The sequence below is a fragment of the Poecilia formosa genome, unplaced genomic scaffold (assembly GCF_000485575.1).
Source record: "Poecilia formosa unplaced genomic scaffold, Poecilia_formosa-5.1.2 Scaffold676, whole genome shotgun sequence".
Classification (NCBI taxonomy): Eukaryota; Metazoa; Chordata; class Actinopteri; order Cyprinodontiformes; family Poeciliidae; genus Poecilia; species Poecilia formosa.
This window is the reverse complement of record NW_006800615.1, coordinates 64,395-80,302: the sequence shown is the minus strand read 5'-3', so window position 1 is coordinate 80,302 and position 15,908 is coordinate 64,395. Positions and strand designations below refer to the sequence as shown.

General features: G+C 40.0%; 1 protein-coding gene across 2 annotated transcripts in view; it reads right to left on the bottom strand.

Moving 5' to 3' along the window:
- The window catches only part of LOC103130789 (voltage-dependent T-type calcium channel subunit alpha-1G-like), a 166,375-nt gene that overhangs the window by 93,585 nt on the left and 56,882 nt on the right, over nucleotides 1-15,908 (bottom strand). For both annotated transcript variants that reach the window (XM_016666184.1, XM_007542289.2), the window contains exons 3-6: nucleotides 11,539-11,632; nucleotides 11,250-11,383; nucleotides 10,543-10,640; nucleotides 6,177-6,336 (exon numbers count right to left, since the gene is read on the bottom strand). In XM_016666184.1, the coding sequence (XP_016521670.1) occupies nucleotides 6,177-6,336; nucleotides 10,543-10,640; nucleotides 11,250-11,383; nucleotides 11,539-11,632 (486 nt within the window). The remainder of the gene's footprint in view (nucleotides 1-6,176; nucleotides 6,337-10,542; nucleotides 10,641-11,249; nucleotides 11,384-11,538; nucleotides 11,633-15,908) is intronic.

The following is a 15,908-nucleotide window of genomic DNA, read 5'->3' as shown; positions in this document are numbered from 1 at the left end:
ACCACTTTTTTAATTTATAAAACTCTGAATCACCTTCTTGTTACCGTGTCAATACCATCAAAGTCAGTTGACCTTTTATTACATGTATTTACTATATCTATATTTTCTTTTCCTTCCACTACTGTGAGCACCACCTGCAATCTGGATTCCTACTTATTAATGCATCATTTAGTGTTTCAGTTACTGTGGGCTCTGTAATTTCTTTGGCCAATTTTGACTCATCCATCCATTTTCTTACACCTTTATCCCTAGTGGGGTCTGGAGGGATGCTAGTGCCTATGTCCAGTGGCCAATGGGCAAGAGGTGGGGTCACCCTGGACAGGTTGCCAGTTCATCACATGGCACAATTTAGACCACACTTACACACTTACAAAATATTTATGAAAATTAGGAGCTATTTATTCTATGTTGTCAAGGTTGTCATCATTATTTGTAAAAATGTTAAGGAAAAACTAGTGTGCTTGGAGGTTTTCCTGATAACACTTTTTAATATACTGCTCAAAAAAATAAAGGGAACATTTCACTTTAATTTTGGGTGTGGCTCCAAATCCAGGCCTCCATTGGTATTCAATGAGAATATTTCATTCATTCAGATCTAGGATGTGTTATTTGAGTGTTCCCTTTATTTTTTTGAGCAGTGTATATTCCAGATCCATCTTTTTCAGATACAGAAACTTTTGTTTCTGGAAAAATGCTATTTTTTCCAGATACAAAATTTACATTTTGATGAGTGCCATCATCAAAATCAAATATGTTGGTCAATGTCCCATTTATTATGGTTCTGAATGTATCCCAGGATAAAATGCGCATAGGTCATTTTGCACTTTATTATGTTGTTGTAAATAAAGTCCCTATATCATATTCACTCCATTCTGTAAATGATTCTGCATGTGGATCTGAAAATGACCCAGAAACATGACAATGCTGTTGATCAGTGTTGTGACAGTCTGTGACAGGAGGGTGAACTGTGGTTGCTCTTTTAGCCTGACCTGTTATTATTCCTAAATTAAATAGCAGTTTTTGAGTTTTGATCCTGTATTATGGCATAGTCACCGTATAAAACCTGAAAACATTGGATTATATAAGGATTAATTTCTTCTCCATAAAGTTGGCATTGATGTGGGTTCCTTAAGGCTCTAGATGTTGTAGGGTTGTGTTGGTTGGCGCGACTCTGCAAAATTGCATGGACATCAGGGGCAATTCCCCTTCAGGGGCAATTGGCACACTGGGGTGGTGGTCACCTGTTAAAAAAGGGGGACCACCAATTACAGAGGTGCTCCAATTACAGAGGGGTCACACTCTTAAGTCCTCCGGGAGTATGAGGTATCGGGCCCTTTGATACAGGCTGTCAGGTCCCTGTATGACCGGTGTCAGAGTCTGGTCCGCATTGCCGGCAGTAAGTCAGGCTCATTTCCGGTGAGAGTTGGATTCCACCAACGCTGCCCTTTGTCACCGCTTCTGTTCATTACTTTTATAGACAGAATTTCTAGGCGCGGCCGAGATGTTGAGGGGATCCGTTTTGGTGGCCTTAGGATCGCATCTCTGCTTTTTGTGGATGATGTGGTCCTGTTGGCTTCATCAGATCGTGATCTGAAGCTCTCACTGTAGCGGTTCGCAGCCGAGTGTGAAGCGGCCGGGATGAGGATCAGTGCCTCCACGTCCGAGACCATGGTCTTGAGCTGGAAAAGGGTAGCATGCCTTCTCCTGGTCAGGGGGGATGTCCTGCCCCAAGTGGAGGAGTTTAAACATGTTCACGAATGAGGGAAGAAGGGAGGTGGGAGATCGACAGGCAGATTGGCGCAGCATCTGCCGTGAAGCGGGCGCTGTACCGGTCCGTCGTGGTGAAGAGAGAGCTGAGTCAAAAAGCGAAGCTCTCGATTTACCGGTCGATTTACATTCCTACCCTCATCTATGGTCATGACCGAAAGAATGAGGTTGCAGATACAAGTGGCCAAAATGGGTTTTCTCTGCAGGCTGTTTGGGCTCTCCCTTAGAGATAGGGTGAGAAGCTCGGTCATCCAGGAGGGACTCAGAGTAGAGCCGCTGCTCATCCACGTCGAGAGGAGCCACTTGAGGTGGCTTGGGCATCTGGTCAGGATGCCTCCTGGACGCCTCCCTAGTGAGGTGTTCAGGGCACGTCCCACCAGGAGGAGGCCCCGGGGAAGACCCAGGACACGATGGAGGGACAATGTTTCTCGGCTAGCCTGGGAACGCCTTGGGATTCCCCCGGAAGATCTGGAACAAGTGGCTCAGGAGAGGAAGTCTGGGCCTCTATTCTTAGGGTGCTACCCCGACGACCCGACCCGGGATTGGAAGAAAATGGATGGATGGATGGATGGATGGATGGATGGATGGATGGATGGATGGATGGATGGATGGATGTGGCAGCACTTTGGCAACTCCATGGCAACTTACTGCCACCATTAATAATGCTAAACTTTCTATCTGCCTTACAGCTTCATGCAACTCAGAGCAACAAAGTTTTGGTTTATTGGCAATTTTTATGCTGTTTATTAAAAATAAAAATGTGTTCTATGGTTTCTTTTGGTTCCAATGAAAAATTTAGATTTAGAAAAGCATTAAAATTGCACCAGGGTTTCCCCCAGTGTATTATAAGCCTGGCGGCCCGCCATGCTTTACTAGCCCCGCCGCCAGGCTAAGCGTTGCTTGTTTAAGTTTCTAGGAAAATAATAGTAATAATAAATAAAAAAAAATAATAAAAAAAATCGTTTTTTTTTTTAATTTTTTTTTAAGGCCGGGCTGGAAGCGTCTCTGTTGCTCTCAGCATTTCACTAGCAGAGCAGATTTATTCCTAAAGGGTAGGTTTATAATAGATAAGTTTATAGTTTATGCATTTAAAGCCGACGGCGCGTGGACCAATCACACAGCTGGCGCCTCTGCGCTTTGCCTCGCGCTGCCGCTGCTTTACCTCAGCGGGATCACGCGCGCCTCCTTTCACTCAAACTGGACACAGGCTGACCTGTATGGATACTTACATCAACTTGCTGTGAGGAATTATGATCCTTTGGAGAACTCTACGTAAGAGTTTAAAACCCGCCACGTTAGCTCTGGTTGCGCAGCTCAATGTGAACCGCAGGAATAACTTGTAGCGAATTCAGAGGTGCGCGTTGTGGAGCGGTGAGAATGATTTATCTTTGTGAACGAACAATTATATGTGGCGTTTACATCTCTACGCGCTGCCCAGCGTGTGGCTCTGTGTCTGTTTTCCCTGTAAAGTTTATGTCTGTGGTCCTGGTTGGCCGGAGCGTTTGTGGATAACGAGCAGCGCTAATCTGATCATGCAGGTTCAGCCCGATGAAGAGCTTTCGCGCTCTCCTCGGAGTCATGCATCACGCTGATTTTATATTATTTTATTATTATTTTTAGTATTATTTTTCCGGTTACATGATGCATCAACCCATATCAAATGCGTTGTCTACTTAGAGTTAATGCACGCGGAGATCTGAGAAACTTGTCCCATAAACTCGACCAACCAAAACAGTTTCTGTGACGATTAAAAACTCAACAGACACGAAATGAAAGAGCTACTAAAGCCACATTAGTAGCATTGAATTAAATCTCCCGTTTGTTGCACATCTCTGCGCAGTGCAGCGGATTTACTCATTGTGCAGGGCCGGTCCAAGGCTGCATGAGGCCTTGCGCAGACTTTAACTTAGGGGCCCCTCTAGCTGCTAAAATCATCAGCACCTCTAACAGCTTCTGTGTTAGAGTTAGTGAAATAAGGGAGAAGGGAGTAGTTTAATTGGCCAGCCTAAAAAGCAATAAGTTATAATCGCAGTTTACTAATTTGTATTTGTAAATTCAAAGATTAAACTCACAGCATCAGATTGTTGGTATGGTAACAAAACAATCTACCTAAGATTATTGTTCTTTGAAGTTTTACAAAGTAAACTTGCCAGCTCCTTAAAATTTTGCATCTACATGTTTAACATTTTAAAATGTTTTAACTTATGTATGCCTAAACAATTTAATCAAATTTAACAGGATTGATAATCTAATAAACAAGTGTTACATTAATGTAACACAGCTCTGTTTTAAAATATTAGTGTTTATGGGGCCCTTGAAGCCCTTGGGGGCCTTCTCCAAATTGTCCCTAGGTGTGAATGTGTGTGTGCATGGTTGTGTGTCCTGTCTGTCTCTGTGTTGCCCTGCGACAGACTGGCGACCTGTCCAGGGTGACCCCGCCTCTTGCCCGAAACGTTAGCTGGAGATAGGCACCAGCACCTCTCCTGACCCCACTGAGGGACAAGGGTGTAAAGAAAATGGATGGATGGATGGATATTTCCCCATAACATATAATTACACAGTAATACTTTTACATTTCCTGTCAACTTAACATCTTTTAATACAAAAACATGGTGGACTGCCTCGACGCCCCGACCACCGGGCTTAGCAAGTTTTCTGGGGGAAACGCTGTGCACTATATAGACCAAGAAAATCTGGACTAAATTACTCTAACCACTATAATGAGTTTTATCATTTCATGAGCTAGAGAAGGTACTAGACCTCTATAATACATTTACATTTGGGCCCTGAAGAGTAGACAGAAGGATGAAAATAATTGTTATGTTGTAAACTACTAAAACATCTAAAAGCTCTGACTTTACAAAGACAACTGACCCACATAAGCATAAGTTTTTGTATTCTTGATGAAGATTAATTAGTAGGAGTTTATTGAAACCAGAAAAGACTGCAGACCTTTTTCACATTAAGTTATACAATTACTTCAGCCTAAGAGACTGCAAAACTGCTGTTCAAAGTAAATCCTTTGTGAAGCAGGAGAGATGCAACAAGCTAAATATGGGATCATTCCTTGTGTCTGTTGTGTTTGTATTTACATTTTTTATGTATTTGATTTGTTCAAAACAGCATACTGTTGCTTCAGTTGTGAATAGCTGCAAGTAAAACAATACTTTGATATGTTTTATATGACTATAACAAATTAGTAGTGATTCATTCTGGGTGAGATGGTTGGATGATCAAGCAAAGCCTGTTTGAGGTCATTTTTGTAATGTAAAAATTGAATGTAAATAATCTTTGTATTGTTTAACCTATATCAAATAAAACACTTCACACATTTTTATTGAAATATGTTGCTACTCTGATTAATTATAATGAGTTTTAATGAGCCAGATATAATGACTGCTATTGTGTTGTCAGTTGTGTCACTTTGAGCCCACTTGCATCGCATTATGCACATTGATTAGACTCACATGGGAAACTAAGCTGGTTTTGCCATTACAGGTTGTAGTGAATCAACAAAAGTGGGTCCCATTCATGAAGCACGTTGTGACTTGTTTAAATTTACATTCCAACAAGTCACAACATGTAGCCCTTTACATGTTGGGCTAGGGGCTGCCAATGTTAAAGTATCTTTTTGCAGGAATAATGAGGAAAATAATGGGATTTATGTTGACAAACTTTCTTCCTGCTCTGTGACACATGTGAATGAGCTTCTAAAATAAACTTTAGCCTAAATTGCCTCTTGCACCAGGACCATCTGAGTGGAGAACCCCAATGAGCCTGCTGATTCCCAAAATTAAATGGCTGCTTTGTCTGCATTTAGTGTCAAAATATGTGAAATCCTCACCATGACTCCATTATTTTGGACTTTCATTGAGCCAGTTTGTGACACAAATTCATTCTTGAAGTGCAGCTTTAGAAGCTGCAGAGATACATCTCAGTGAGTGATTTTATGTGAGTCATATGAGGAAATCAGAGTGTAAGGGGTGAAAATGATGTTACCGGATGCTATGTGACTACGTCTGTGAGCCTATGAGTAATAACAGGACTGAGAGTAGCGGTGTAAAGGAATCCAACAGTGATCAAGCATGACGGTGATAATGTGATTCACACCACAGGGAGACACTGAGACTCAACCTCTTACTAAACAGAAACAAAACATGTATCAGGCCTCCTTAATCCTTTCAGTTGCCCTTCCTGGTGCTTTTAACATCGAAGAAATAGAGAAATCTATAGATTTACTGCCTCTCAAACAGACTTGATTAGAGCAAAAACAGGATCAGATTGTCTGTAATATCAACACTGAAATATATTGGAAGAGTTTTCTACCACAATGTATCGACTCATTCAAGACAATGAGGCTGACACATTCTTTTTGTTGTGACTTCTGCTTGACTTTTCTACAAACCCACATTCTGACATCCTCTCCCATGAAACAGCGGTTCCTCAGTAGCCCCGCCCACAGCTGAACGCCGACGATGCCAAAGATGAAGAAGACAAAAAAGCAGAGGGCCAACACATTGCCCAGCATTGGAAGTGTATCCAGGAGGAGGGTCACCAGGATGCGCATACCTAAAAAAACACACACAGCATCAACACCAAGGCAAGAAGACATCAGTTTGTTTCTATTTCCTTCCTGCTAAATGTTGTTATTCAGAATAGGAACAGTGTAATGTTCCCTCTCCCCCACCTATTGCTATTGTGTTGTCAGTCATGTGTCACTTTGACACAGATGTTAACATCAAGATGTTATCATTGCTGCCTGTGGGTAAAGGCAGCAATGTTTGTGAAAATAAAACTTACCTTAAGATTCATTTTGGTGTACAAAAATCAGAAAAGTTCAAGCATGATATACGTACTAATCATAAATGGTCTATGGTTGTTCCAACTGACACATACCATAATGAAAACATTAATTCTTTGTAATCACATCAGCTGTTTTAACTCTGTAACCATAGTCACTATCCTTAATAATGACTCTCTCCCGACCTTCAAATCACAACTCATATGTTCAAGTTAGCCTTCTCACTTTTTTTAGTTATTTTGTGGCTTTGTATTTTGTAGCCTTTTTTAATTGTTTACTTATTTATTTATTATTATTATTTGTACTGTTTAGTTAATGTTTTTAATGTTGTAAAGTGTCCTTGGGTGTTTTGAAAGGCGCTGACAAATAAAATGCATTATTATTATCATGCAGGGTCATAGAAGGGGTGAGGAGAGCTCAGTGTGGTCTCACAAACCAGTCTGAGGCAGTTTAGGAAGATAGGGAGGATAGCTTAGTGGAATGCACCAGACAGCTGATAAACTTGGTCCCACGTCTTTAGGTGGAATATTTTGTGAAAATAACACCTACATTGTCTCTAGGCAGCAAATCATCACACGCTGCCTGCGTGCAGCAGTAGCCCATCATCATGTGCTACTTGCACGCAGTAAGAGTCCACCTCCTGACAGTGAACTTCTGGATATCCCAGACAGAAAAGAATCGCCTGGACATAGCCAGGTACAAATATATGTGAGCTGCAACAGTTAGTCAAATCGCTGGGTGAGACGCCTGTCCACACAGTGCTCTCTGAAGACACATCTTCGTGTTTTCCTAAAGATGATTACCGTAATGTTTTTTGTTTTTTTGGTTTGTTTGTTTTGTGTGATTTTGGTATGTGATGCTCATGTTGAGGTGTTGGTGTGATTTTATTGGTTTGGTTGATTGAATAAAATACTGGTTGATTGTGAAGTTGAACAGTGACTATTGTCTTTGTTTCACTTTTACACCTGGCATCTATGGACTTAGAGAGAGAAGTGCAACAAGCAACAGGTAGAAATACCTCTGAAATAGTTTTATAACCACTCCCCTTGAACAGAAATGTCGTCCTCGACATTTAATAATTAAGGAAGTAAAACAACAAACATAAAACCCAAATCTACTTAGTCCATACAAAGGCACAGAACATTTTTTGTATATTATGTATTTTAAAAAATTTTATGTAATTAATGAAATGCTGCTTTCAAATCTGGTNATGCTCATGTTGAGGTGTTGGTGTGATTTTATTGGTTTGGTTGATTGTGAAGTTGAACAGTGACTATTGTCTTTGTTTCACTTTTACACCTGGCATCTATGGACTTAGAGAGAGAAGTGCAACAAGCAACAGGTAGAAATACCTCTGAAATAGTTTTATAACCACTCCCCTTCAACAGAAATGTCGTCCTCGACATTTAATAATTAAGGAAGTAAAACAACAAACATAAAACCCAAATCTACTTAGTCCATACAAAGGCACAGAACATTTTTTGTATATTATGTATTTTAAAAAATTTGATGTAATTAATGAAATGCTGCTTTCAAATCTGGTGACATGGTCGCACTTAGATCAGTGAGGGCCAATCTAAACCGAACCATCAAGGCAGGAAAACATGCCTACAGTCAAAAGATGAAAGGTTTCTTTCATGATGCCAGCAACACCAGACAACTGTGGCAGGGCATCCAATCTGTCACTCATTATAAAACCACATCTTCATCCTGCCTAGATGACATTAGCTTTCTTATTGAGCTCAGTAACTTCTTTGGAAGATTTGAAGCCCTAAATAAAACCCCTGCAAGGAAAGCTACGCCTCACCCTGATGAACAGGCCCTCAGGCTCGAAACATCTGCTGTCCGAAAATCCCTGGGCAAGGTCAACATATGAAAAGCTGCACATCCTGACAACATTCCAGCAAGGCTGGTCAAAGAATGTGCAGACCAACTAGCCCTTGTGCCAACGGACATCTTCAATATGTCTCTGCACCAGACCATTGTCCCCTCATGTTTTATGTCAGCTATTATTATTCCAGTGCCCACAAAACCAACCATCTCATGTCTTAATGACTTTCGACCCATTGCATTAACATCTATCATCATGAAGTGCTTTGAGAGAGTGGCTAAGGGTCATATAATCTCTATACTGCCTCCATCATTTGACCCTTTCCAGTTTGCATACAAACCTAACCCCTCGACTGAAGATGTCATCTCCACTGCTCTTCATCTGAGCCTGGTACATCTGGAGAAAAGAAACACCCACGTACGGATGCTGATTTTGGACTTCAGCTCAGCATTTAATACAATTATCCTCCAGGATTTGGTATGCAAACTGGTCTCCCTGGACTTCATCACTCCACTGTGCAACTGGCTGCTGGACTTCCTCACCGACAGAACTCAGTCTGTCCGTGTGGGTAATAACACCTCCCATGTAATTTCTTTAAACACTGGCTCCACACAGGGCTGTGTCCTGAGCCCCCTGCTGTTTACCCTGATGACCCACGACTGTCGTCCCAGGTTTAACACCAACAACATCATGAAATATGCAGACAACACAATTGTGGGACTCATTCAGGACAACAATGAAGTGAACTACAGAAAAGAGGTACGACATCTTGTGGACTGGTGCAGAATAAACAACCTGCTCCTGAACGTCGACAAGACAAAAAAGATCATTGTCAACTTCAGGAGGTCTCGACCCAACCACACACCTGTCCTCACTAATGACAAAGCAGTGGAGATCATCAGCAGCACTAAGTTCCTGGGGCTTCACATTACAGACAACCTCAGCTGGACACCTCACATCACTTCACTGGTGAAAAAAGCAGCGCCTGCACTTTCTGAGACGAATGAGAAGAGCTGCCCTCCTCCCATCCTCTCCACCTTCTACAGAGGAACAGTTGAGAGCCTGCTGACCAGCAGTATCTCCATCTGGTCTGGGAGCTGCAAAGCCTCAGACTGGAAGTCTCTGCGAAGAGAGGTGAAGACAGCAGAGAGGATCATTGGGGCTCCACTCCCCCTTATCCAAAGCATTGCACACAGATGCTGCTTAGCCAGAGCAAACCAGATCCTCTCTGACTCCACCCATTCTCTCCATGGTCTGTTCACCCAGTTGGCATCTGGCAGGAGATTCCATAGCATCCGCTGTAGCACAGCCAGACTCAGAAATAGTTGTCTCCCACTGGCCATCAGATTGCTCAACAATCCCATCACTAAAACTGTCTGAGACTGCTAAGTTATATATATTTAGCAATAGATTATTATTTGTTTATTATGTAATTATAGGCACACTTGTGTTTCTGTGTGTGCTCCAGTGGCCAAGCGATGACATTTCATTACCAATTTTACTTATGTTTCTTTGTGCAATGACAATAAAATAAGTCTAAGTCTAACTAGTCATTCTGTGAAGTGGGAGAGAAGAGTGCTGTGGTGGTGCAGGGTAGAGCACAACCCACATATGGGTTAGTCCTTGACCCGGCTGTCACAGGTTTGAGTCCCAGACTGATGACCTTTGCCACATGTTTTTCCCCTCTCTCAATACCCACATTCCTGTCTGACTATTTTCAAATTAAGACGAGCCAATAAAACCTTAATAAATAAAAGTGTATTGGAGGACATTTAGTACTGCTTACCTAAAATAAATGAGGTTTATGTACTCACTAACCTTAATATTTTGCTTAATTTTTTGAGGCAATGAGTTTAGACATTTTTTTATTACGTAAGGTGAACTAATTAGATTTCACAGTGCAGGTACTTAAGGTTGTGGAATGGTTTTGTTTGGTTTGGGCCTTGCTGCACAAAAAGCTATATTACACTCTGAAAGAAAAGAATAAACTTAGAAATCATGATACAACCTTTAGAAAAGAGGAACTAAGGTCAGTGGTTATTGTCAGCCACAGGGGAACAGTTTCACTTAGAGAAAAGCAATAAATATACTGCACATTGTGAATGAGCTGAATGTCAGAGAAACATGGAGGAATTAAGCTTACTGGGAACTCTGTTGATGGCTCGCAGTGGGCGGAGAACTCGAACAGTTCTGATGGCTGACAGGCTGACGTTGTGTCCATCCAGAGAGTACTCCAGCATTCTGCAACAGTGGGACCAAAACATTACTGGCATCTGGATCAGCCTGACCTTGGCAAACCCTAGGAGCCCACCAGGCATTCTTTCTTTGGGATACAAAGCCTTTAAAGAACAACTCATCAGGGTCTGCTTCTCTACGAGGAACAAGTTCTGCAATTGTCATTCAATGAAGCTATCACATACACACACACAAACATCTCCAAATATGTTCACACATATTTGTCACGCTATCGTTGTGGGGACTTTCCATTGACTTTCATGCATTTCTACATACCTAACCCTACCCAAAACTAAATTCACACCTTAGTCCTAAACTTAACTCCTAACCCAAAAACATAATTTCCCTTGTGGGGACCAGGCTTCAGTCCCCACAAGGTACATTGGTCCCCACAACGTAATGTATCAAGAAAATTGTCCCCACAAGGTATTAAATACATGGTACACACACGCACACACACACCCACGCACACACACGCGTCTGACATTATAACAAAGAGCCAAAAGTGTGTATGTGTGTGTTTTGTGTAAAATTTAGACACTTGTTTAATGCCAGTTAAATGTCAAGCGTATGTTGGTGTGTGCTAAGATGTGTGTGGGTGTGCAGGATACTCACCCCACAATAACTATGAAGAAGTCCAATCTGTTCCATGTGTCGCCTAGATAACCTTTCTGACCTATGACCCCGAGAGCGACCATTTTCACCACCATTTCCCCAGCAAAGAATGCAAAGATCCCATCGTCCAGAGCCTACTCACCAAGACATACACACACGCACAGAGGATTAGTGTGAACTGATTAGCAGAAGGAAAATTGAGGTTTGTTAATAAAGTTACAAACCTGTATGTAATTTCTTTTTTATTTAAGTTCATATGTGTGCGTGTGAGTGGGACACTGTGTTTTACCTGTAGCAAGTATGGAGTGTGTCCACAAGGCTGGAACATCCCCAGAGTGACACAGTTCAGCAGGATGGCCAGAATGCTCACTCGCTCGAACCATGTGGTACAGAGTTAAGGGTCATCACCATGGCAGCATTTCAGTATGACAACATACTTCATATATACTCACTAGGTGCATGAATGTCAGCTGTGCATAATTTTACTTGAACTGTTTTAATATGAACTGGGTGTAATGGCAATTCAATAGCAACTTATTCTGATAATGTTACGTACAAAAGTTTGAATTCATCGTGGAATTTCTCAAACTACTCATGGCTTAAATTTAAGTTTTCATGTCAAAACATAGATAACCTTTCTGGACAGTATTTTCCTCATTTCATGGTCTAAATTCAAAGGTTCACTATGGGATGGAAACTGCACTTTGACAATAAGATAAGAAATACAACCTGAAACTAATTTGGAAAAATATTTGTAAAAAATTATAGCCAACTTACAGCTTCAAATATAAATGGAAACTGTAGATAATTTGGTTACAAGTTTCTGCATTGATCCTCGCTAAACATGTTATGGCTCTCTCCAGCAAGATTGGCTGAATTAATTTAAACTGGCTGGCTTCCTTGCACAGATTTTGAAGCATTGTTGTCCTTTGGGACCTGAATCGAATCAATAAGGAGGAAAACTGCATCAATCTCTCCATGCTTTGTCTTTAACCAAAATCATAATCTAATTGGAATTCTCCTCTTACAGTATATGATTATGCGCAACAGAGAAGAAAAATGAATAAACTTTTACGTATAATAAAGCAGTTACAATTCAGCAGTCGAAGAGTTTTAAGGTACTCCATCCATAAGCAATCAGTTAGACTCTTCTCATGCACAATTAAAACCATCTTACTATTTAAAAAGTCAGAAACATAATGGTCTCTGAAGAGTGTTTGAGAGCTCTACTGGGGTACATGAAGAACACAATGCATTCCACATGATGGAGGATTACAGTTCCCTCACTTCTTTGAGAATGAAAATAAGGTCCCAGGTTTTCCTCAACTTTAAATTCCATGCCATACACAGAGGCCTTGCACCTTTAAATCGGTATTTGTTCTCCCAGAAGAATAGGACTCCCAACTGAGGAAAGATGTGCTCACCCCAAACTGACCAGAGGTTCGGCTTTGCTGAGACACCAAAGGAAGTTGCTTAGGCTCCAGTTAGAATAAATGGTGACACTTTATTTGAAGGGTTGTGAATAAGACTGTCATGACACCATCATAAACATGACATAACACCTGTCATGAACATGAGTAAGTCTTCATGAATATTTATGACTGTTGTCATAAAGTGTCATTCAGTAAATCATGACACTTTTAATACAAAGTTGACATTATTCAAAATGTCTGTTATGACAACTTGACATTAACCAATAAATCATGATCTGACATAAATTTGTTTTAAAAGTATTATTGATTAAACTTTCAAAATTAGCTTTATGTGGTAATATTATATTGCTCTGCCATGTTGTTTAGTCTTAAATTTCTTAATTTAATTTCTAAAGTTTTACAGCAAGATGTCTACAAAGCACTTATGAACTTAGCATCTGAAACATTATTTAAGGCTGTTTTAAGTAGTGCAATACACCATCTCCACCAGTGAGAGGCAGCAGTGCACGAACAGGCGTGCAGTGTGTTGGTGAAGAAGAAATCTTCCATATTATGCAAGTACACCTCGCTGCAGCAAACAGAAAGGGGCGGACGGACCACTGTCAGTCTCTTACCTTATTTGGAAATGGGGCCATTGTTCTCTGGTAGTAAAGGGGGCGCTATTTCCTATATTATCCGAGTTCTCCCGTTTTAATTTTCTTTTGAAATCTGTGATATAGCTTCATCTGTACAGGGTTTCCCTCAGAAAACTTGTTAAGCCCGGTGGTCAGGGTGTCGAGGTGGTTCACTGTGTTTTTGTATTAAAAGATGTTAAGGTGACAGGAAATTTAAAAATATCACTCGGTAATTATACGTTACGGGAAAACATTGCCAGTGAAACACTACTTAAACGCACAACAAGTCTTAAAAACAACAAATCAAAATATACAATTAAAATGAATAGCAATTATTTGCACTTTTGTTTAATCCAAATTAAGTCAAGAGCTCCATCAATGCTGCTAAATTTGATTCAATTTCAGGAGAGATAAATTAAAAGATTTTAAATTGTTTAACATTTAAATATAAGATTTTAAGAAGCTGGCAAGTTTACTTTGTAAAAGTTCAAAGAACAATATTCATAGTTAGCTTGTTTTGTTACCACAGCTACAATCTGATGCTATGAGTTTAATCTTTAAGTTTGAGCTCTGTTTGTTCACAAATACAATTTAGTAAACTGCAATTATAACTGACTGCTTTTTAGGTTGGTCAATTAAACTACTCCCCTTCTCTCAGATTAAGTCCAACACATCTGTTAGAAGTGTTGATGTTTTTAGCAACAAANTTGCACTTTAAAAATTAGGTAACTTTATGTTATTAAAGGTAAAGTTTAAACAGCCCGGTCATTAGCCCCGCCCCCCGGCCGACGCCGACTTGTTCCGCAACTGCGTCACATGTTTGCCTGAGGAGTGGAGGCAGCAGTATGACGTCTTGTCTGGAGCTTATTATAACAAGGTAAGTTCCATGTTAAAATGATCATGTTTTTGACTATTTTTTATGGAGACATTATTTTTCCGTTTACGTAAGAGTATCGATTCATACACACAGTTCGCTTAACGTACATTTATTTGTTTGGATATCACGATATATATGACTGTTTATTATCTTAACCGAACATTAAAACTGTCAGGAAAATCTGGAGGCCATTTGAGTTAATATTATTTAGCTGCGGAGGTCATTTTCTTTAAGTTTTTGGCTGTAGACAGCAAAATGGGGGAGTGGCTGTGCTGAACCGTTGACTTGATCTATGACACAGGTGTCAAACTCCAGTCCTGGAGGACCACTGTCCTACAACATTTAGATGTGCCGCTGCACCTGAATAAAATTAGGTGATTAGCGGGACTCTGGAGAACGTATCTACACAATGAGGAGGCAATTGAGCCATTTGACTCTGGTGTTTTGTACCTGTGGCATATATAAAAACTGCCAAAATGATTTTTAGTATTAGTATGTCATGTTGGTGACTGAAGCCTGTTATGATGACTTCAACACATTTCTTCAGACAGGTTGGCACGACTTTTAATGCTGTCCAAAAAATTTTCTATGAGCTGAAAATTTTTCAGCTCATAGAACAGTTGTTCTAACCGTTCTAATAGAGAGAATTTAAAAAACTATTTAAATTAGTTTTTTAAATAATTAAAAAACTAATTATTTAGTTTTTTAATTACTAAAATAATTTAGTAATTATTTCTGACTTTTTAATGCTTCATCTTGTAAACCGGGTGGTAAACCGGGTTTGAATGAATATGATGGTGACACACTGTGGATCTGATTAGTTTTGCTCACACTTCTTTTTAAAATATTTATTTATTATACTAATGTCTCTGCTATATTTCCTCTTTTTCCTTCCAGGCTGAAAAAAAACAGGCCGTTAAGAAGGTTAAGAACCACTGAACTAATACAAATAACATATTGCCAACTACAGCTTAGAGTAGCTCATTGATATATTAATGCAGCATCTGTGTAGCCTGATGTAAAAACATTTTTCTAGACAATGTCAAACATTGAGAAGTTTTAATTATTGTTGTCAAACACAATGTTTTGAAGCCAAAAATACCTGAGAAATATACAGAGAGTCAACTCAGAATCAACTCATTTAAAGTTAAAACTCAATTTCATACAAACACAAAGACCCTACCATAAATGTTTGGCTGTTGAACTGGACCGTTCAAGCTAATTTTCTATTTGCAGCTTCACAAATCTTTTTGATAAACATTACCAAGACACATTAGAACAACCCTTTATCTTGTCTTTTTTCTAATCTTCCTCTTTCTTTTCTCCCTCCCTGAAGAATAAGTAATTTTTGAGACATTGTTTTGCTTACTTAACTTCTGACTGGAGCTTTGAACGTTTGGATGCTCTGCACATTACACCGGCAGCTCATGTTACCAGTGAAACGTGCGTGACCTACCGCAGCCACCAGGGGCGCCCAAGAGCAATTAATTTTTTTTTCCTTTAATCCATAAAATAATGATTACACACATTATCAAATATATATTATTGTAAAAAGAAATCACTTCATGGTGAAATTGTGTGTTTTTGTTATAATGATGTAGAAAACTATGCTAAAAAAAATTTACTCCACTGAGAGGGGCCCTAAGCGGCTCCTTAGTTTGCTTATGCCTTGGGCTGGCCCTGCGCTGCACTTTATTTATTTATTGCATCGCTAGTTCGCTTTCTCTCACTTTGC